At 53.4% G+C, this 22,937-nt stretch overlaps 1 protein-coding gene across 1 annotated transcript; it reads right to left on the bottom strand.

Moving 5' to 3' along the window:
- Positions 1–701: 701 nt before the first annotated feature.
- DUOX2 (dual oxidase 2) lies at positions 702–22,158 on the bottom strand. The gene is made up of 33 exons (XM_075505527.1): positions 22,095–22,158; positions 21,331–21,414; positions 19,600–19,764; positions 18,328–18,515; positions 16,802–17,003; positions 16,064–16,230; positions 15,917–15,977; positions 15,674–15,770; positions 15,392–15,479; positions 14,924–15,032; positions 14,426–14,589; positions 13,812–13,978; positions 13,493–13,611; positions 11,987–12,124; positions 11,557–11,670; positions 10,733–10,935; positions 10,292–10,477; positions 9,641–9,866; positions 8,840–8,933; positions 8,424–8,599; positions 8,087–8,156; positions 7,534–7,629; positions 5,889–6,067; positions 4,773–5,003; positions 4,430–4,529; positions 4,265–4,314; positions 4,007–4,134; positions 3,639–3,792; positions 2,852–3,084; positions 2,531–2,689; positions 2,215–2,370; positions 2,012–2,140; positions 702–1,559 (listed from the first exon to the last, which is right to left on the bottom strand). The coding sequence occupies exons 1-33, from the start codon at positions 22,141–22,143 to the stop codon at positions 1,437–1,439; spliced, it is 4,605 nt and encodes a 1,534-aa protein (XP_075361642.1). The 5' UTR covers positions 22,144–22,158; the 3' UTR covers positions 702–1,436.
- Positions 22,159–22,937: the final 779 nt, after the last annotated feature.

Raw genomic sequence — 22,937 nt, 5'->3', positions numbered from 1 at the left:
TGTCAGCCTGAGCAGGTAAAACCTACCTGGGAGCCTGACCCTGTAATCAGATGTGGCGTTAGCGGAGCCCATCCAAGAATTGCTAAAATGCACTTTGCTGAAGGGTGTGTGATGGCTGGGGAGGGGAAGGCTGCCCAGCTTTTGGCAGTGGGGGTGAGCTGGGGCTTCTTGCTGAACTGTGGGGCTCTCCTGGCCCCCAATTCCTGTGCTGGGGGGAGCCCCATTGGCACGGCTGGTGGACTGCTGGCCATTGCAGGACCCTGTTATTCTCATGAAATGTAGAGATACTCCCTGTGGTCTTGGGGGGATGTTTAACACCCCAAGGACTGAAGCTATTCCCATGGCTCAGCCTCTTTGGGCTCCTTGGCTGTAATTTGCTCCTGTGCCAAGTCTTGCTGGGGGGCATTGCCACTGTTGGGGCATTGCTGGGAGGTGCTGAGCGTGGTAGGACACAGTCTATGGGGCTGTGCCTGGGCTCAAATCTGTATTCCCCCCCTCCCCAGTCCACCCCATATACATCACCAGTGCAAGGGAAACTCACTCCTGTTTAACCCATTTCCCAGTGGGCTGGCGTAAATACTCTTTAACAGGAGCAAGGCCAGCACTATGCCTCAGGTCTCCAGGTGACCAAAACCAACTGCAGGAGGCAAGAAAATGTTTTAAAAATTCAATCATCAGCTTTATTTAAGCTCAATCACAGCCTGCGAGCGCAGCAGCACAGTGATGCAAAGCCAGGCATTAGTTAAACAAGCACAAATGATCCCTGATCAAGGGATGGTGGCACTGCTGAAAGAAGCCAACGCAAACACAACTTAAGGCCCTATGCAAACCCAGGGAAGGCTCGGAGCGCTAACAAGCAGGAACAAACGGGTGCATTAGGAAAGCTGAGCCTGTTTCAAGGAGAGGGATGGTGGGGAGCTCTCTGTGTCCTCACCTCCAGTGTGTGCTGCCCAGGTCTTGGGGCCAAGTGCTGTGACTTCAGGTTGTACATGCACCAACCTGTTCCCCAAAGCTGTTCAGAGCCATTCCCTGTGTGACCCAGCAGCTTGTGGGCTCTGTCTTGTGGGATTAAGGTGGCAGAGCCAGGCTTGACTCGAACACTGGGTTTTCTGGATTGGGACATGCCAGCCTGACCCTGGGCATGGGGCTGCAGGAGTGCATAGATAGTAGCAGGATGCCCTGGGCTCAGGGGTTCACACCAGGGCTGTGTGGGGCGATGCTGGGATGGCAACGCTTTACGAGTGCACTGCGTGCTGGTCTCATCTCTGCGGGTCTCAGCATCCATGCTGTCAGCAATGGATGGCTTTCTCCTGGGGATGGTGGTGGGTGGGAGCCCAGGACCATGACCACCCAAAGCATTGCCGCACAGGTGCTGGGGTTGAACACACGTTTCCAATGAAGATTGCAGCCTGGGGGTGAAACGGCATGGGGTAGGGTCAGAAATTCTCATAGTGATGTGCAAAGTAGGTCTGGTCCTTCTTGTTCAGCTGCTGACAAGCCTTTTCCACGCTCTTTGTCATCCCGGGCGGGCCACAGCTGAACACCCCGATCTTCTGCACCTGGGGAACGAGGGAGCCAAAGGGGTCAAACCCAGCAGGACCAGCTCTCCCCCAGCCCAGCCCTGCTTGGCCCCTTGTCCTCTGGCAGCTTTGGGCATGGATGCTGGCAGAGCAGTCTCTCCCAGCCTGAGGAGGGTTTTGGGGAGGTTGTCAATTCCCCAGGGAGCTGCTGGGGCCATGGAGGAAGGATGGGATCCCCCAGGGTCTCTGTCCACTCTGGGCAGTGGCTGCAGCCAGGATCTTGCCATAGTGGGGGGTGTTTGGCTGGTACGGGGCATTGCTGACTCTTGCAGCTCATCCTGGCTCTGGAGGGAAAATGGGGTTCATGCCCCTTCTGCCCTGCTCTTGGTGCGGGTGCCACCAATGTCTTCAGGTCCTTGGGGACAGGCTGGGACCAGTCCTCCGCATTGGCCATGGGGTGCCCACCCTCCTGTCCCCAGCCAGGCGCTGACCTCAGGGTGCACCTCCTGCAGCGAGTTGAAGAAGGGTACAAAGGGAGGGCGCCCAAAATGGGTGATGGAGCGCAGCCCTGTGAACAGGCTCTTGTTCAGGACCTTCTGGAAGTGCCGCTCGCAGATGTACTGGAAGATAAATCAGTGCACATCAGATGGCCCAGCATGGCATGGCACCCTCCCCGGCAGGTGGCCAGGCTCACCAGCATGGTGGTGCGCAGGTCGAACTTCTCGGCCAGCTCCGTGATGTAGATGTGCACAGAGACCAGGTCGTTCCCATCTGCCTCCTCCACCTCGCGGATGATGTCCGCCAGCCACTCAAACTGCCGCTGTGTGCGTGTCACCCAGATGAAGTAGATCTGTGGCACACGGGGATGAGGCTCAGCATGGGGTCAGCACCCCATGCACATCCATGGGGCTCCTTCCCAGCCTGGTTGTGGGGGATTTTGCCCCTGAAGAGGCCACCAGCAGCAGGAGGCATCTTGGGAGGGCTCTTGTCCTCCAGATGCTTCCTCTTACCTTCTTACACAGCAGCTTAGAGCTGATGGATGACTTGAAGACCAGGTCCTTGAGGATGGATGCAAAGGGCGTCACCCCTATGCCTCCTCCCACCAGCACCGACACCTCAAACTTGTTCCACTCCTGGTGGCCCTCCCCAAAGGGCCCATCCAGATAGAGCTGGAAGGGAGCCAGCCATCAGCAGACCATCTCCCTCCTCCACTTGCCCAGCCTTTGGCCACCTTCAAGGCCGGAGAAATGCCTCAGGCTGGGCACGACCCATTGCTGAGATGCTCTTGGGCTCAGATCTCCCCGTCCCTGGAGAAACAGCTTGGGGCTCACCTTGGGCAGCTTGCCGATGAGGGCCAGACTCTCCGGGGAGTAGAGCTCCCGCAGGCGGGTGGTCCAGGGCCCCACAGCCCGGATATGCAGGCTCAGCGTGTCCTCATGCGGCGCTGAGGTCAGGGTGAAGGGGTGGTACTCAGTGGTGCCCAGGGCCACACAGGCAATGCGCACCCACTGCCCAGACTTGTAGTCAAAGTCCTGTGGCCGCTGGAACCGGAGGTGGGTCACGCCTGGGGGGGTGGGGAGTGGGGATGAGGACTTCATTAAGGTGGAGACATTGAGCATTGGAGAGGAAAGGCTGGGGGAGATGAGTGGGCTCAAGGAAAGATGGAGCACTAGAGCTGTGAGCAGGGTGGGTGAGAGGGGGCTTGGGGATAAGCTGTGGAGCCAGGCACAGGGCTCAGGATGCTGAAGAGGCTGTGCTGGTGCCCAGCCCTGGGGCCAACCAGTTCTTCTTGGATAAATAACTGATCCCAGGGTGTGATGGCCCGAGATCTGTGCCTCAGTTTCCCTACCTGTAGGGGGGGTGGTACAGGAGACCCTTGCCATGCAGGGATGTTGCAAAGGCATTGGAGCAACATGTGTAATGGGATGCAGGTAACTCTTGGAGGTGCCAGCCTGAGCCACCAGCACGTGTGACAGCCAGCAGGACATTTCCTGGGGCCAGAGTCACCTATGTGCCACCTGGGTTGGGAACTGCTGCCATCTCAGTGCTGGCAGGGCTGGTAGCTGCGTTTCTTCCATTGCTACAGCCCCAGATGTATGGCCAGGGAGGATGCGGTACCTGAGGGCAGGAGCTCGGCTTTCACCACACTGATCTCCACCTTCTTCCTGCTCAGGCTGAGCAGCTTGTCTGCGCTGTAGATGAGAGCTGGGATGATGAAGTAGATGTGGAAGCGGGGCTGCTGGATCAGCGCGTAACTGCCGTGGATGATGACCTGGGCAGGGAGCAGCCCCCATCAGCATGGCACTTGGCAGAGTAAGCCATCGCCCCATGTCGGATTTGATGGCAGCTCCACAGCAGCGGGGAGCCAGGATTGTGGCCACCAGCTCCCTTGGGACCTCCCCAGCTATTTCTCCTTGTTGGCCAGGCTGACCCATGGGCTTGCAATACATCGGCACCACCCCACCCGCCCAGCCCAAATGCTTTACCAGGACGTAGAGGAGCATGTAGAGATGGTGGGTGATCCAGAAGCCCTGGAAGCTGACGCGTCGAAAGTAGTGTGTGGCAAACACATACATCACGGCCAGGATTATGAGCAGCAGCACTCCCGTCATGCCTGTGCGTGAAGAGGTTGGGAGGTCCCAGCAGGGATCAGGGCAGCTCCACCGGGGCACCACCTGGGCTGGGCAGAGGGTGCTCATCCTGGGCATGGGCATGCAGGTGGTCTGCCTGCTAGGTGATCTCACCTGGAATAGTCTGGAAGAACCACCAGTAATACTTCTGTGGGAGCTGTGACCTGGAGAGGAACAGGAGATTGCACCATGGAGTGGCCAGAGCAAACTCCTGGTTTCCACTTTCATTCCTGTCCATGCCCAGGACACTGTCTGGACTGTGCTTTAAATTTCACCTACCCATCATCCATGAAGACACTGGAAAAGAGGCAGGACAGCACGCTGAGAGGCATGACTGAGAAGATGTAGATGTTCACTACATGACCTGCAGCGTGGAGCACTGTAAGAGACAGAAACCAGGAGAGAAAAGCATCACTGTTGCTGTGGATGGAGATGCGGCAGACCCTGCTGATGTGCCCAGGGACCTGGCAATTCCTCCTCTTCTCTGGTGCAAAGCATCTATGTCTCTCCAGGCTCCATATGGGTCTTCAAGCTTCTGCCTGGTCCTTCTGTGCCATGATGGGCTGGTCCTCCTGCTTTAGCTGTGGTTCGTGGGTGACACATCCCCCAGCAGCCCACCTACCTGAGAAAATCAGGGCTGCCATGGCAACCCAGCGGTGGAAGTCCACGGCAGCATCGAAGGGGATGTAGTGATTGAGGAAGGTCTCCCGCAGGACGGTGATGAGGTTGCGGCACATGGTGAGCAGGATGTAGGAGTACATGAAGGAGATGCAGGCACCTGATCCCCGGGAGATGATGATCCCCACAAAGGTGGTCTGTGCGATTCCAGTGCTGGGGGATGCAAAGGCGTAGTCTGGAGAGAGAGAGTGGAGGGGGCGTCAATGTGCCTGGCGCTGAGGACCATGACCCTTCCTGCAACAAGGGGACAGCCACCTGCATGGCTCCACCAAGAAAAGGTCACCAGGGAAGGGGCTGTATGGGGACAAGGGCATGATTCTTCTCCATGTCAGACCCCTCAGAGCTGTTGGGTGACAGGGTCGTCTCAGAGGTCAAGGGAGGGGATTGTCCTTCTCTGATGGGCACTATGAAAGTGCACCTTGGTATGGTGTCCTCAGTTGGGCATCCCAATATGAGAGGCGTCAACAAACTGGAGCAAGTCCAGTGGAGGCCACCAGGATCGGTGGGAGCTGGAGGACGTCACGTAGGGGAAAGGCTGAAGGAAATGGGCTTGTTCAGGCTGGAGGAGATGCGTCAGGGAAGGCCTCATGGCTGTCTGCAACCACTTAATGGGTGTTACAGAGGGGAGAGAGCTGAGCATCAGAGATGCACAGTGAAAGGATGAGAGGCAACAGCATGAGTTTCACTGAAGGAAATTCAGGTCTGATGTAAAATAAAAAATCTTCAGAGGGAGGATGGTCAAAAACTAGCACAGGCCCAATGAGGTGTTGGGATCTCCAACCTCAGAGCTCTTAAAACCTTCTCTAGACAAGGCCTTCAGCAGCCTGATTCAGCTTTGAAATTGGCCTTGCTCTGAACAGGGCGTTGGACCAGACCCTTTCCAGAGGTCCCTTCCAACCTCAGTAATCCTTTGGTTATTCCAGGGGAGGACCAACACTGTTGCCCAAACCTGTGCTGGGACCTTTTACAAGTCAGCATGTCCCATGCAACCAGCAGCTTTGAGGAGCCAAGCCCATGCACCCCTCCTCATCTGGGGCAGCACGGCTGGATGGGCACTCACAGTAGGCTCTCTCCACGAACACACCAGCGGTGATGGCGGAGAAGAGGACCACACAGACAATATGACGCCGGTAATTCTCAATGAAGCGCTTGAACTCCTGGATCTTCTGCTGAACTTTGTTCCGCTCATACTTCTTCCGTTGCCCTTCAGTGTATAAATGCAGCTGGTACTGATTCACCCTGGCCAAAAGAGGAGGGCTGCTGTCATTTCGCGGTTTAGCTGGCAAGGTATGGCTCAGGGCCATGCTGCCCAGATTTGGGTCTTTCTCCCTGTACAGCACTGCAACCAGCTCTGCACACTGGTGATGGCAGTGACCTGCAGAGCACAGTGTCAACAGTTGATCTCAGGTGATCCTGCAGTCTACACGCTTTTGAAAGCTGATAACAAATGTGCAGATAGTGACTCATAAATGAAACCGTAGATAAGAACTGGAAAAGATAATTTTCATAGTAATATTCAACCCTCCTGTGCTGGTTTTGCCTGGGATAAAGTTAATTTTCTTCATAGTAGCTAGTATGGGGCTATGTTTTGGATTTGTGCTAAAAACAGTACTGATAATGCAGAGATGTTTTCGCTATTGCTGAGCAGTGCTTACACAGAGCCAAGGCCTTTTCTGCTTCTGACACCACTCCACCAGCAAGTAGGCTGGGGGTGGACAAGAAGCTGGGAGGGGACACAGCTGGGACAGCTGACCCCAACTGACCAAAGGGCTATTCCATACCATATGATGTCATGCTCAGCATATAAAGCTGGGGGAAGAAGAAGGAAGGGGGGCACGTTCGGAGTTATGGCATTTGTCTTCCCAAGTAACTGTTATGCGTGATGGAGCCCTGCTTTCCTGGAGATGGCCGAACACCTGCCTGCTGGTGGGAAGTAGTGAATGAATTCCTTGTATTGCTTTGCTGGCATGCACAGCTTTTGCTTTACCTGTTAAACTGTCTTTATCTCAACCCATGAGCTTTCTCACTTTTACTCTTCTGATTCTCACTGGGGAGTGAGTGAGCAGCTGTGTGGTGCTTAGTTGCCAGCTGGGGTTAAACCACACCACCTCCAAACTGATCCTGGGGTAGAGGAAGGTCCTTGGAGCTATTAAGGCAAATCAGGATATTCTGGCTATGAATAACAACCACTTAACTGCTTCCTTGTAGAAATATTTGCTGCTGTCACAGCAGTGAGGACCAGAGTCTCTCCTGCAGCTCTTGCAGGCAGCCCATGGGTGAACCAGCAGTGTCCCAAGGGGCAGAAGAGCACAGACAGGGCCTGCCAGGCAAAGCTTCTCTCTGCAGGCAAGGCATACACTCTAAAAACCACTATCCCGGGCTGGAGTTGGCCACTTAATTTTTTTTTTTTACAGAGGCACATCACCCAGACCCAGCTACAGCACTGTCCCCACTGAGACAGGGCTGTTCCCGTAGCTCCTCACCCAGCAGGAGGCTGTGATGTGGCTGCCTGGGCTGGGCCATCTCCTGCAGGGACAGTCTCACATCTCTTCCCTACGTTGCACCACTGTCATGGGGGTGCTGGCTCCTTGCAGCAGTGCCATGTGACTGGAGGGCTACCCAGTCTGACACAGAAACATGAGAAACAGCAAACAGGCTGAACCTGAACCCGAGAAGAGTGCCCGGCAGCGAGAGGGCGTACTCACTTTCTGCCTGGTCTCTTCCTCAGCTCTTGCCCTTCTCGCTCCACATAGTGGCTCACAGTGTCCAGGTTTGGGTCTTTCTCCTCCTCTGAGATGGTTCTGTTGGGAATAGAGCTATGCCTAGCCCAAAGCTGTACTTGCAGGAAGGGCTTGCCAAAGTTGTACCCATTTCCCCACTTTGCAGCTCAGGCTCAGCTGAGAAGGTGTCCAGCTCTTTCCTGCAAGCCTGCTTGCGTTAACTTTAACTGCATAGTACATGGGCCGGACTCACTCAAGATAACCCTCCCCTCTGAAAAGCAAGGTAGGACTCCCATCCCCATGTAGTGGATGCAACAGGGACTCTGCAGGAGGCAGTTCCTCCCCTCTGCGCACCTGTGCAGCATCCGGCTTGCTCATGGGTGTGTCTCAGTGTGGTCATCCCCCTTTCCCAGCACTGGGTGTGCAAACACCTCGTGGGAGCATTTGTTGGAGAGGCTGAGGTGAAAGATGGATGTGCATCTGGGCAGAAAGAGCAGAATAAATAGCAGCAGCAGCAAGGCTAAGGAGGAGAGCTTACCCTTTGGGGTCTTTCTTTTTTATGAAGGAGACACGGTTGTGCAGGTTTTTCTTGAGCACCTCGGGGACACCTTTCAGGACCCAAAAGGACAAACAGCTGTTTAGAGTGTGTGAGATGCGGTGGACAAGGTTTAAGCATCTCCCCCAGGCAGGGGTGGGGTGGGGAGAGGCTCTAAGCTGACCCAAACATGTCGCACACGGAGCGACAGCTGATGCCCCATTACTGCAGTTGAGCTGGAGAGACTGATGGAACAAGATTTGGGAGCTACGCATTGGGTGCTGCTCATCGCCTCCAGCCCTGCAGGGCCTGGGGTGACCCATTGCTCCTGCCCACTGACCTTTGATGCAGAGCTGGGTGAGACGAAGCTCGCTGTCATGGTCCCGCAGCATGTAGTGGAAATCCTCCCATGTCAGCTCATCCCTGTCCTGAAATCCTGAGGCCCGAAACATGGACTCGGTCACCTGCTCTGCCTGGTCTCTTGACAGGCAGTTGTTGGAGATTTCGATGAAGGACCTAGAGCAAGGAGGGGAGATGGGAACTTCAGAGGACCACAGCTTGAGTCCTTCAAATAACACAGGGCAGAGCCACAGGCCAGTTTCACAGGAGAATGGGCTCTTGGTTGCAAGTATGGAGCCCATGGGCTCTCACAGAGCACCCTTAGGGAGTGAAGCACAGAAACTGGATTTTCAAACTGCTTTTGAAGACAACTATGTTTACAGACATTGTAAAAACATCTAGAGAGATGAGAAGTACCTGAGCATCCTCAGAAACTCCTCCTTGGAGAGGAACCCATTCTCATCAATGTCATACATCCTGAACATCACCTTGGACTTCTCCTCTGGGGACCCTGGTGGGGAGAGAGAGAGGTGAAGTAAGGACAAGATCCTATATTCATCAGCAAAAGTACTTTCAAACATTGTCTTTGAGAGTCTGGACCTGCACCAGGGAAGTCTCACCCAGCTCTGAAAAGACTGAAAGCACACTGCTGATCACAGCTTGAATAGTGACTGAATGTGAATAGCGTGCCACCCTTCTGCTTGACTTTCTCAAGTGCAAGGTGAGAAATCAGGTGGATACACATTCTTTCTTGTGCATTATTTTGCAAACTCAAAATGTGCTTTTGCACAGCAATGATTTTTCTGGGAGCTGCTTTGATTGAATCTGGCATTCACCACCTCTATCTATGAATCTACCTTTCTAGTGGTCATTTAGGGGGGATCAGATATGATATCTGATATGGCTGGTATTATCTGTCAAGGACAGGATGCATGGTCCATTCAGAAGGTGGGGCAGACTTTTCTATGGTGGCAACAGATCAGCAAATCACTGCTTTGAGATAGCTCCCCTCACAGACAGTCTTAGAGAAAACATAATTACATTGTCGCTGCCCCATAACTCAAGTTGAAGCTGTCCTAAGTGAAGGGAATTTTAATCTGTAGAAGTGTCTACAGATTAACCTGCTGGATGGATCTTGTCCTTCACTCTGCTGGTGGCATTGCCAGAGACTAGAAACAGGACTTAGCGCAACAGATGAAGACCAGCTCCAGCTCCCACCTTTCATGAAGACCACCAAAATGTCCAGGAACTCCCGGAAGGAGATGTAGCCATTGCCATCTTTGTCGGCCAGGGAGAACATGGAGTCCACAAACATGGAGTCGGCTTTGAGCCCCAGGGCCTTGGCAAACTCAGCCCTGCTCAGCTCACATGTCAGAGACTCTTTTGCCTTCTGTGAAGATTCAAAGTTGAGCTCTCCAGCATCAGACCTGTCGATTTCCAGCACCTGCAGGTTGTGTCCCACAGAAGAAATCCCATGAGTGCTGGCAGAGCAGAAGGCTGGTGTTCACTTGCCCGACCTATTGCACAGAGACCGGTGGCTCCCCTGGCACAAAACTCATGGCAGATACCGTAGGGAAGTCCTGTGTCTCTCCTACACAATGTGACTTTCACACTAAACACCACTGACCATTATGGGGACATCGGTTACATCATCCAAAAGTCTCTTTGCAACTTTAGACACTTATATTGCCACAGCAGAACTCCGTTTGTCTTCTGCAAGGGAAGATGTCCCTTGGTCCTGAAAGTATTGGCAGCTTCCTTGTGCATGGTTTACCAGCTCTTACGGACAGCAACAGCAGCAACATTCATTGCTTAATCAATACAGAAATACCTTCTCCATGCATCAGAGCCTGCCACACCTCTACGTACCTGAGCAAACAAGTGCCTGAAGAAAGTCTCCAGGATTTGTTTTCTCTGCTCCTGGGTGACTGCCCGTTTCATCAGGCTCTGCTCCTTCATCTCAGACATATGCAGATCAAGGCCGTGCTCCTCCAAGTAGCCTCGTAGCTTCCCAATGAAGTTGCTCCTCTCTGCCTCCTCACTGAAAAGCAGCACCTGCAAGAGACCCCACCAAATGGCTGTGAGCAGCAGAGGCTCAGTTGGGATGTGAATGCGGCTGCTGTTCACCACAGTGGTTGCTCCATGGTATGAGCTGGAACTGGTGGTTCTCAGGAGGCCACAGTGACCCTCCAGGGACCTACGCTGCTCCCAGTGCCCAGGACTCAGTGGTGCAGGGTGTATGCGACAAGTGGCAGAGGATGGTGGAGGGTCCAGGGGAAGGTATCATACCCCAGGCATCATGGTACTCACCAGGTCATACTCCTTGGGGCTCTTCAGGAGCAGAGCTTTGTTCCGTTTGTTGCTGGAGAGGATCAACTCCACCCTTTGAATGGCTTTCAAGCTGATGCTCCGGACCACAGACCCTCTCCCATCCAGCACTTTGAGCACTTTGTCAGCTTGAAGCTGAATGTAGATGGGAGAGCTGTCTGTCTTGGGACCATGCCACTCCATGGCTGGTGGGAGAGAGCACAGGACTCAGCTGGAAAGGCACACCTGCACTTCTATTCATCTCAGCACCTCCTTCACTAAGATGCAGCTTGGGAGTGATTGCATGACAAGATACATGTTAAGGGAAAAATGATGATCTCCCAACTGCAGAGCTCAAGCATATGGACAGTAGTACAGACCATGGAGCAGGGAGGCAGAATTTTTCCAGTGTCCAGGACAAGGATATACAGTCCCTGTCCTGGAGCTACTGGTGCAATTACTCTACATAGGTTTCCTTCAGATAAGGTGTGATCTGGAGAGTGTTGTAATTAGAGGGTCATAGGATGACTCGTGCTGGAAAGGACTCAGGTTGGAAGGGTGTCTTGCCCAGCCTCCTGCCTAAAGTAGGACCAGCTACGCACTCAGGCCAGTCTGCTCAAGGCTTTATACAGTCAGGTCTTGGATAGGATGGAGACTGCACAACCTCTCTGGGCTACCTACTCCGCTGCTTGACTATCCTCCTGGGGAAATAGTTTCTCCTTATATCCAGCCTGGATATAAGCTCCAAGCCCAGCCCTGCCTCAGTATGTACCCTGACTTCAGCAGCATCACAAGACACCATTGCAGGACCGATAGCGCTGCCTCACCGTGTATTGCCTCTCCGGTTACCTCCCTCCGTACGCTGGAGCCCTGCTTCTTCTGCAGCTTCTTGAAATCTCTCTTGCGGAGAATGGCAACAATCCAGGCAACAAACAGAGTCACTGGGGACACATGGGAGAAGAGAGCATGAGATATCACAAAGCTCCTTCCTGTGTTGGCAGCATCACTTGTACAACTGGGGCAAACATGGGTTTATTTCTTCCCCATCACCCCCAGTTCAATGCTACATGGTTTTATTTAATGCAAGGCTGCACCATGAAAGCCCTGCTCCCACCTGATGCCCAAGGACCCTACCACCTCAAGGACCCCCAGAGTGGTCAAGACTCAGCAGCTCCTGCTGGGACATGCTTGGTCCATGGGCACTCAGCCCCTTCCTCTGGTGGAAGAGGAGATGGGTAAAGAAACAGAGCAGCAAACCTAAAGGCAGACAGCAGAGGACAACGATGATGATACCAAAGCCTGCGCCACTGCCTTCGAAGTAGTCCAGCATGGTCATGGGTGTGCAGTTGGCCAGGTGTTGAGCTGTCAGCTGCTGGGGCTGGGGGCATGGGTCCCCTGCATGGGAGGAGACAGGCTGTGAGTGTCATGGCCCTTTTACTCCATCATCCCCAGGACCTCTGCATTAAGGTGCCGGTGGTGTTCATTGCTGAGTGACCCAAGGAGCACTGCAAAACTGGGATGCTCGAGTTAAACTCCAGATCTTAGGGGACAACCCTTGTTTTTGGATTGAACCTTTGCCTGGCACAGCAAATCAAACACAGGACTGGACTCAAGCACTCTGGGAGTCCAGCACCATCACCTCTCCCGATGGGATGGGCTGAGCAAGAAGCACCCTGGGCCATGGCAAATTTGGGCTCAGAGCCTCTGCTCATCCATATGCTGCTAATCCAGGGAGTCCTCTTGGTGCAAGTGCATGGAGTGTATGCCAAGGAAACCAAAATGCCTTGCAAGGGCTGGAACGTGCACCAGATAAAATGCTTTTGGTAAATGGGAAGGGTGTGGCAAGATCCCAAGAGGAAAAGACATGCTGCTGTTTTGGTGTTTGGCCACACCTCACCCTGAACATGGTAGCAGGACCCTTTTTGGGTCTTGGTGGGGAGAGGAAAGCTCATTTCAAGGATGTCATAGGAGGGCACCAGGGTGAGGGGTGCACATCAGCACAGGACTAGGCTGCTCCTAGCCTGCTGGGAACCCAAAACATCCTGGGACGCAAGCCCTGAGCTCTCCCTGGGATGAAATCAGGCTGGCGCAGTTCATGCTGCCGTTGCAACCACATCTGCAGGAAAGCCTGTCCAGCCCTTCCAGCAGCCCTAGTTAACCAAAAACAACCCTGTTGGTGGAGCAGCCAGGCATGAGAGGGCATTGCAGTACAGCAGCCAGGGCACAATCAGGGGTTGATGCAATTAAAGGCAAAAGTAGGCAACATTACACAGTTACAGTATGCAAAGCTTAACTCATCTGCAAACGTCATCACTTTTCGGGTCACACATCAGTTTAACCTGTGTGTGCTTGTATATCAAAGGATCTAGAGGACACGTCATGAGGATCTAGAGCGTGACACAGCATGGGGTAGGCGCAGGCCAAGTTTTAACTCCAGCATGACCTTCCAGGGCGTCAGTTGCATTTTTGTACCCAGAGATCTTTCTAAGACTCATGCAGTGCACATGCCTGGACTTCAGCCCACTTTCAAACATCAGCACTGCCCACCTTGCTTACAAGCAACCCTTGCATTTTGCACACATTTTGCTGGCTTAGGGGCATAGCAGGTTTCAGGCTTGAAAACCTGCCACTCTGATGCTTTCCCTGTGTCACTGAGTCACCAGCTATGTCACTGAGTCACTAGCTATGTCACCGAGATGGGTCTGCTTTCCTTCCTAACTTGCTGGTGCTGTTTGTTCCCTGTGCCCTGCCATTTGCACTCACCCTCGCTCCAGACAAACACATGGGGCTGGAGGTCTGTGGTGTCCACGTGGGTGACAGCAGTCAGGACGTCATGGAAAGTGGTGTTACGGATCTCCCTGGTTTCCTCTGCTGTGAACAGCCTGGGGAAGAAGATGTGGGGCCAAGCAGTGGCCCTACGTGTCACTGTCTGGCAACAGGAGGGATTTGCTCCCCACACTGTTTTAGGAACTGAGGAAGCTGGAGGATGGTTTTTCCTCCAGCCCCAGTTGTTATGTCTTACTGGGGCTGACAGGGCAGTGGGCAGCCTGCTCTGTGTGCCAGACAGGGAAGACGCGCTTACCCATTCTTGATGTTTTCGAACCAAAATCTGTCACCATCACGCAGGCGCACAAACTGGTCCAGGATGATGTCACTGAAGAGGGAGCCATCAACCTCCAGCATGCCTCCGGGGAGCAGCTCCAGCCCAGCTGTGTTGTTGGCATACAGAGCAGCAACCTTCTCCAGGACCTGGCCAGAAACCCCCACCACACCCATGTGAGGAGAGGGAATTCTGCCACGGCCTCAAAAAGTCTTGGCAAGCCTCAGGAGGAGTGAGGAACGTGTGTTTCCAGGCTTCACATGTCCATGGGCTGGGAGGATGCTCAGCCCCACGCAGCCTTGAGCTCATGGCTTGGACTTGAGCAACTAAGCATCACTCCCAGACCATCTTAGCTCCAGGAGGAGCAGTGCACCCAGCAGCACAGGAGCTTAGCACTGGGGCAGGATATATTTATTCATGCCATGTAATTACACAGTTACCCCAAAGCAACAGCCCCGCAGGCATCAAAATGAGCTAGGGCAGGATGCGCACTGATGTCTCTCTTCCTACTTTGCTGGAGTAGCCAGTTACTGCCTGGACTGCCCCAATGTCCTTTGACCTGCACACTTTCCGTGCCCAGACCAGTTCCCTGTTACCTGTTGCTCCAGGTGTGGGGCAAGGTCTGACCAGTTCTGGAGAGGCTCTAACCCAAATCGCTCCCGGGCTTGGTTATAGGTGGGCAGGCCAAGGTCTCGTCCGCGTTGGAGCCAGCTGGCCACATAGTCGGTGCGGGAGTACTTCAGGGGCCCGTACCAGTAATCTGTGGGTGGATTCGAAGCTATGATGATGGCAAGGCAGAGCCAGAGGAGCAACCCCAACTGCCCCAGCTGCCAGGCTGGCCTCGTCCCTCTGCCATGGGCCATGCTGAACGTGGAGATCATCTCCATGCCCTTGCCAGGGTGGTCCCAGGAACATACTTAACATGCCCTGCAGCTTCTCTGCACCTCTGTTAATAAGGTTGAAGCTGGTCTGAGCATGTGGTTGGGTGCTGATGACAGTGGCGATGGGACCTGTCTCTCCACCTCGGCCCCACCCATCCCCAGAAGGTAGGGTCCCCCATCAACACGCCAGATGCAATGCAGGAGAGTGCAGACCTTGGAGATCTTCCACCACAATGTTGTCCTCACGCTCTGCAATCTGTGAGCTCATCCCCAGCAGGAGGTTGTCCACGTTCACATCTTCTGCTTGCTGCAGCCCTGTGCTCTGAGGGGAGATGGGAAGAACAGGTGATGCCTCGTGGGTCCCAGGACATAGGGCAGCCCCACACCCCTGCACTGGTGCCCATAGAGGTGCAGACCCTGGGCGTAGGGGTACCAGGAATTTCTTCCAGGCTCATTTTCTCCACGTCAGCTCAACCTTAAGGTCTGAGCCTGCTGTAGCTCAAGGCAACATCTGTGGATGTCTGGATGGGGAGGATCTCACACCCCTTGGATGGCTGTCATGCTCTGTGCCCAATTTCCCTTTCACCTCCCTGTGGGGTCCTCTGTAATGTAAAGCAAGGAACGAAGTCCCTCCGGCCAGCCTGCCACGTCCTCAGGACCCCCGCACTCCCTTCTCTGTACCTCTCTGCTCCAGTAGCTGTTGCAGAGCCGCACCGCTGGGAATGACCCACTGGGGCCAGGCACTTTCTGGAACTGGCACTTGGGGTCTCTGGAACAGCAGACAAGGGCTGGACCCACAGCCCCAAGCTGGGGCTGCCCTGAGCTGGCAGGGCTTGGCTGTCCCAGCGAGGGGCAGGATGCCAGGGAAGGGACAGGGACCATCCCCAGCCACCACCCCAGCTTAGGCATCCCCTTCCCTGGCATGGGCACTGCTCTCCCACAGCCCTGCCAGGTTGCTCTTACCTCTTGTAGACACCTGGTGGCACCATGGTGGCCAAGAATTGTCCCGCAGCCACGACGAACTCCGGTGAGAGGCTGGAGTCCAGGTGCTGCTGGTAACCTGCAGGGCAGCAGCCACAGTCTAGGACCCAGGCTGGATGGAAAGGGGCCTGAGTCCCCTCTCCTGCCCCATCCTCTAGCTGCCTTGGTTCCCCCACCCCTAATCCCCACACACCCTGCAGCTCCATCACCTGCCATGCCCCTCACCTTTGTACTTCGGTACGGGTCTCCCCAGCAGGGTCGGCAGCCACTCATACAGCACGATGCTCTAGGGCACAGGGAGGTCAGGTCAGGGACAGAGCCAGGGAGGGTATTGGGCGTCCTGGCAGAGCCTGGGGGGGTTCCGTCCCTCACCTGGAAGGTGGCAATGACCCACTTGCGAGCATGCTGGAAGAGGTCCTCATCAGACCAGGTGGGATGTACCTGGGCCAGCACCATGGCCAGGTGATTGTGGTACCGAAACCAGGCGATGCTCTCAGCCTGCAGAAAGCGGTTCTCATTCCCCCAGGCGCTCCCCAGGTCTGCAAGAGCCACCAGGACCATCAGTGGGAGAATGCCACCACTGGGTCTAGCTTTGCCTGTGGCTGGAGGAGCACCCCCAGCCCTGTGGCTGCAGCCCAGCATCCCCTTGTCCCCTTGCCCTTCCTTCCTCCCCAGGGAGACAAGCAGCCTGAACGAACGAGAAGCAGCACTGGTCCCCCAGCACGGACCAAAGGTCGGGCAGCTGAGGAATTCAAAGCAAGCTGAGCAGGTTTTTGTCAGTGGCAGACCCTTTGCCCAGAGGAGATCACCTTGGATCAGAGGGACCACCACCCACCGGTCTCTGTGTGTTGGCTGGGAAATGACCCACTGCCTCCCAGATATGTGGCACCTTAAGTTCACAGTGTGTCTTTTCTGGGAAGCCTTCAGCAGGGCACACATCTTCCTTGGGCTGGGAAACTGCCTGCTCTCCCACGGGACTCAGCTCACTGCACCACCCTGCACTTTCCCAGGGTCCCCTCTGGGCTCATCTCCAAGGACATCTGGCTACCACTGCTCACGGTCAGGGATGGAGCCGAGCAGGTGAAAACCCATTGAGGATGCCACCATTACCATAGATTCCCCGGGGACCACCCTGTCCCGTGGACGGATCCAGCGCCTTCCACATGGGAACTCTCCCGTCCGTCTCTCTTGGGAGGCGCCCGCTGGGACCTGATGCCAGCTGTCCACCTGAGAAGCTCCTCAGGGCATCGCTCCAGGAGTGCGAGGGGCCATAGATGGAGCTGCCATCCAGCCAGCCCGTCACCTCATTGGTCTAGGGCAGGCATGGAGAATGGGCATTAACAGGTGCTGGGGTCTTGGCAGAAAGGTGCAAAAAAAGGTCTGAAAAGCCCCAACCCAGCCCCTTTGGTTTTGCAAAGCAGCCACCCCATCCCCTGTTTTAACAGGAGCTATCAGGATGCAAATATATACAGTGACAATCTCTATGCAAACTGCAGGAATTAGTGCCAGATACAGAAAAAGATCAGGTACAGGTTTTTCAAAAATACATTTTGGGGTTTTTTTCCCAATTATTTTCAGCTATGCCCAGAAGCAGACATCTGTGAATCCCTACATAGGCAAGACCAAGCTGGAAGGGGACTAAACCTATCTCTGGGGAAACTGGAAACAGTGGAGCTTTCCCCTCTAGGGAGTCCTGTCCTCGCAGCAGGGAGTCCCACTGCCCTGGCAGCATGTTGAATATCTCCCCTGCCAAATGTTTTCATGAAAACATCCTTTTTAGTCTGAAAACATGCTGGAGTTTTCATTTTTCCAAGGTTTGAAATACTGCTAAAAACATGACTTGCTGATCTGGTCTCATCATGGTTTGTCATGTGGAAGGTTTAGGGGGGTATTTTGCTTTGGCGATTTTGATTGGGAAGCTTTCCAGCATGAAAGAAAAAGCACATGGGCTTGGGAACACATCCAGCCTCAGCACAGCAAAATATGGAGAAATTGGGGGAAAATCTGGATTTTTTCCAAAATGACTGAAATTCAGAGAAGCTTTACAAGTTTACAACTTTGTGACAGTACCAGCTCAGTCTTGTGATGCATTACTAAAGATAAGAGTTGGTGCCTAAAAAAATGTGTCATAATTACTGACCTTCTAGAGCGGCACAAGTGTATAAATTGGTTGTGGAAGTTCATTACACTTGTACCAAAAAGGCTCCAGTTATCACTTACTTCACCAGATACAGACAGCCCTACCTTTGTTCATTTTGACTGAAGTGATAAAAACTTCGGCAGCCAAGGAAGACTGCAAATTACTCCTGTTTTATCCTTTCCTCTTCTGCCCTCCATAAATCATGTAAGATACTCAAATTTTCATTAAAATGGGCAGATCTAGAGTAATTACATTTTCTTTGGCCAAGAAAAGCACTGACCTTGAGCAACCACAAATGTTGCTCTGTGTGAACCAATACCTTGGAGGTTGTGCCTTGGGTTCATTTGTAATTGGTTCAAACACTTGAGTATATTTTTAAGGAAATAGTGGTGCTCTCCTTTTATTTTTGCAAACACTATCTTGGCTGCTACAGACCCCAATGTCGGGTGAAGAGGAATTTAGCCGAAAGGCGAAGAGCAAAGAAAACACTACCTACCTGTTCCCGGGGGCTGTTGGGGCTCTGCCCTGTGTCTGTCGCCCAATGGATGCGCTGGAAGGGCAGGACCATGTCTCCAGTGCCTGCAGGGTCAAACACAAGGTCTCCAGATGGGATGTGGATGTTCAGGAACTCAGCAGGGCAGCCGGGTTTCTCCATCCCCAGGATGTCCGAGAGCACGTGGAAACCTGCCAGAGACCCAAGCATGGTTAGCGGCTGGGAGGACTGCCACCAGCACCTGGAGCAGGACGTGGTGGTGAGCAGCTGAGCTGTATGTGGGCTGAGGGGACCACCCTGTGCAGCAAGGGTGGTTTCCTTCCTGCCTTCACTACTGGTTTGCTCCACAACTTTGAAAAAGTCACTTTGGGCTGGAGTCCAGAGAAGCTGAGTCCACAGGAACAGGGATCCTGGTGCCCCTGGCCAGACCTCATGAGTAGGGTAGGGTAATTCAGGAACCAGGGTAGAGAAACTCAGCCAACGGATGGTAGCTGGACCATCTGCAGGTCACCATTTCACCAGGAGCAAGGCTCTGCATTTAAGCCACTATTTCCCTGAGCTCCTCCTTGCCTGTGACCTTCAAGGCCAAGGGTTACTGCATATGCTGAGCCTGGTGGCTGCCGTTGCTGTTGGACCATTTGAGCTTTGGTGTGATGGGAAAAAACTACCTCCAGGGAGAAGCTAAATGGTACCGCACTAGTGTCTGCCCCTCCTGTGGCCCATCTTGGGGTTAAGAACCCCAGCTTGGGTGTCTGGGGACATGTATGAACCTTAAGCTGTACAGGGAGCTAATTGTCTCCACTTCTTTGACAAGTTCAGCCTTTTTTCTCAATGAGCTGAGGCTATTTCCCAGAGACAGACATCCCTGGGCTTGGAGACCCAAGACCCCACCAAGCTCCTGAGCAACAGCAAAAACTGCTCCGACTTGCAGCAATTCTGCCCAGCAATCACTCATGGTGTGGCGCTTCTCACATCCGTCAGGTGTTTTGCAATGACGTAACTCTATCGCTAAAACAAATGAGGAAGCTCACAAATGACAAATATCAGCATTTGCGGCAACTGCCAAAGGTCATTGAAAATTCACGCAAACTCTCTTGACTAGACAGGACTCTGGTGTGGCAATACCCAAGGCTTTATCTTTCGGGTGTGGGTCTGCTATGAAGCAGTGGGTAAGGAGTGCTCCAATGTGTGGCCTTGGCACACATGTTGGTGAAACCAACATTTTTTCCACTTGAACCAACATTTTTCCACCTGGTGCCAGGCTCCAGCTCTTACCGAAGAAGACAGCCAGCACAGTTGTGTTCCTGCGGGAGGGTAGCCCGGAGGGTCCCCGCGCCACCGCATTGCTGAGCTGGCGAGCGTTGGGCACGCGGGGCTCCTGCAGCGCCTGGTAGGAGCCGTCCGCATAGTTGGCTGGCAGGAGACGGAGCAGCCTGGCACCTGCAGCACCAAAGCAACACAGCGTGGGTCCGGTGGCACCCGACAGACAGGAGACGCAGCGATAGCTGGGTACAACAGGGTGTGTGAGGGTCCCAGAAGAGAGCAAGAGGATGGTATAAACACTTATAGTGGCCAAGAACATGCAAGTTTTTGTACCAACACCCAAAACTTCTTGCAACACTGGGGTCAGTCCTCTTAAAACTAGGAGGGATCCTCCATGGGCATGTTCCCTTCCAGTTGTCCTTCTCTGGTCCATGTGCATTCCTGTTGCCTCCTGGAGGCCTGGGGTGGTGTGCTCCAGTGGGTAACTGGAGTGATATTAAGCTGCCTGTGTTGATTATGCAATCCTACACAAGCATTGTGATTGCCAACACCATAGGAAACAGGAGAGGGAACAGCTGGAGAGGCAGGAAGACAAGGGAGAGGATGAGAGAGAAACACCCTGACTTCGTACTCACTGCCTGTCCCATAACTGAAAAGCCTGGAGGCGGGAGGCTGTTTCTCACTGATAAGTGAGTTTTTTTCAAAAGGCTCTTCACCAGTGTGGTGGGCTTCATTTGCTGGAGCTCCCCAGAGCTGGGGGAAATCCTGAATTACTGGCTTAGTTTCAGGCTTAGTTTCCATAGGTTTGTTTCCAAATGTTAAAGTCTGATCTGTCTGCTCTGGAAGAGGGAGATCTTGTCTGCCAGCAACCTGCTGTAACCGTAGGGCTGATGACACACATGTCATGCTGGAGAGCCATTCAGACTCAGGAAGCTGTGCAATTGCCACTGTGCCTTGTGTCACTGTGTAGGCAATCAATCTGGGCTGCAGGAAATAGGAGGATTCATAATCTTTAATATTTTACATAAGATCATGCCTCATCTGCCCTGGTCCCTGGCTCGGGGACATCTCCTGGAAGTGGGCCCATGGGCTGGTTGTAGGCATGAGAAAGCAGCTCACCACTGGCACAGGGAAATCCCGCATGCCTGTCCCAGTACAGACCAGTACATGCTGCACAGCAGCCCAACAAGTGCAATATCTGTCCTGTGCAGAGCAGAAAAGGAGTAGGTCCAGCATGCCTGGACCATGAACTCTTCTGTCTCTGGCCTTGTGTTGAATGCTGCTTGAACTGCATGCTGATTTTGGCTAAAGATGCCTTTTCCCAGCTCTGGGATCCCTGGCCATCACTGAAATGCCTGCTGGGGAGAGCTGGGTCCTCCCTACCTTGAATATTTTGAATGGCCCCACAAAGGCACAGCTCTGCTCTGGGACTGATCCAACACCAGTGCAACCTGCAAATGGTGCCTGGGCAGCAGGTAAAAGTGGCAAGGCCAGGACATGTGAGACAAAGCTGGACTGCTTGGCCCATCCAGACTGCTCTAATGGGGCTCTTAGGTGCATCTAGGGACTTACCTTGAGTGCAAACAGCCACCTCTGAGGGCCATGGGAGGTGGCATTGCGTGGTCACCTGGCTGGTTCAGCATCAAGTCAGAAAGTGTATCTCTCCCAGTCATTAAGCGAGCCAGATGCCAAAGTGCCAGCTCGCCCCATCCTGCCATCCCCATTCCCAGACCTGGCACTCACCCACTGAGCCACGGCTGTGGTGAAGCAGGTTGTTGTACCAGCCATCGTAGCGCTGGACCTCCCAGGAGGTGCTCTCCTGGGCTCCTGGAAGAGACCAGACCCACTTGGTGAGCAGCAAAAACAATGCATGAAACGAGCATCTCCATTACAGAATTATATTGTGGTACTTCCCCATATTATTTTAAAAACTTTCTGCACAAACAGTTTTTTAGACAAGTTTTGTAGTCCTTTTGAGGGCTAAGCAATATCTAAAATTAGAAATTCATGCTTGTGATCCTGATGTCCCCAAATCAATTTCTGGCCCCAATCAGTCTACTCCCAAAGGACCTTCATTTTCTCCTTCTCTCTCGTATCAGAAGAAGTCTCTCCTTACTTCTGACACCCACAATGTCCATGTGAGTCAAGCAAAGGCCTTGACACCGGAGTTATGCACTCGTCCGTTCATTGTGTATCAGCATCAGCCTTTGTCAACAAATATATACTTTGTTTCCTTTGTGTTAATTTTTATTGCTTTTATTATAATACTAGCAAGAAGCTCCAGTTCCTGGTTACAAGCTGTGTACACATGGAAACAGCAGTATGTGAGTCTCCCAACTTGCAGGCTCTGCAGGTTCAGCATTTTGCTCCATTTTTTTCATATCTCATCACAAACTGAATCATCCCGACCTCTGATATGATGCCCCTTGAGTTAGAGGAAATTCCTCTGAGGGGCAGAAACTATCCAGGATCTCCCCTTGGGTCCCCTTCCCTGAAACCGTACTTACTCCCCGAGGTCCACGTCACCAGCAAAACCACGGTCAAACTCAACATCATCTCAACATCATCTCCATGGGTTGGATTGGCCACTGGGTCTTTGGAAGCAGTGACCTGCAAATGGAGAGGAGAAGGAGGGAGCTGGAGCTGGGCTGTTTCTAGAGGCTGGGAACATGCACAGACCATAATCTCAGCTCCCTCCTGTGGTTTCTGCTGCCTGGTAAAAGTCCGCTGCCATCAACATCCATCAGCAGTATCTCAGGCTGTGGGAAAGTGGCAGGGGGCACATGAGACCCCATCACCCTGGGAAAGCTCTGCCAGGAGGTGCCAACTGGCCTGAGAAGACCTTTCTTCTGGAGCAGGACCAGTACCCCTGCCTCGGAGTTCCCTAGCTGTAGGTTCACAACTCATCATCCACGGCAGGAAGACATTAAGCTGTGCCAGCTCCATTACAGAAACATGGTCTTCGTTACAGAAAGAGACGCGCTTCAGCTGGCAATTTCTCTGTGCATGCATTGTCCCATCCAAGCAAAATCTAGCTGTGAACCCAATGGGAACAGCTGTCATGCAGTCAGGCACCCCGAAGTGTGCTAATGCTGCAGATCAAAACTTCACCAACTTTGCAGATCAAAACATCACCTCTGAGCTAACTTGACGGCACTCTCTCATGACCAGCCTTTCTCATGATGCTTTACCATCTCACTTTCCACAAAGGCCCTGGATCCAGAGCAAATTTTGTCAGTGGGACCTGAACCTTTAAAACCCTGGCCAACACCTGACTGAAGAGAGGGATTCCCAGCCATGAACAACGAAGGCTACATTTTTGGGTCATAAATGATACAATGCTGCCGCTG

This window comes from Mycteria americana, chromosome 6 (assembly GCF_035582795.1).
Source record: "Mycteria americana isolate JAX WOST 10 ecotype Jacksonville Zoo and Gardens chromosome 6, USCA_MyAme_1.0, whole genome shotgun sequence".
Lineage (NCBI taxonomy): Eukaryota > Metazoa > Chordata > Aves > Ciconiiformes > Ciconiidae > Mycteria > Mycteria americana.
Note: the sequence above shows the minus strand (reverse complement) of the source record. Positions and strands in the feature narration are given on the sequence as shown.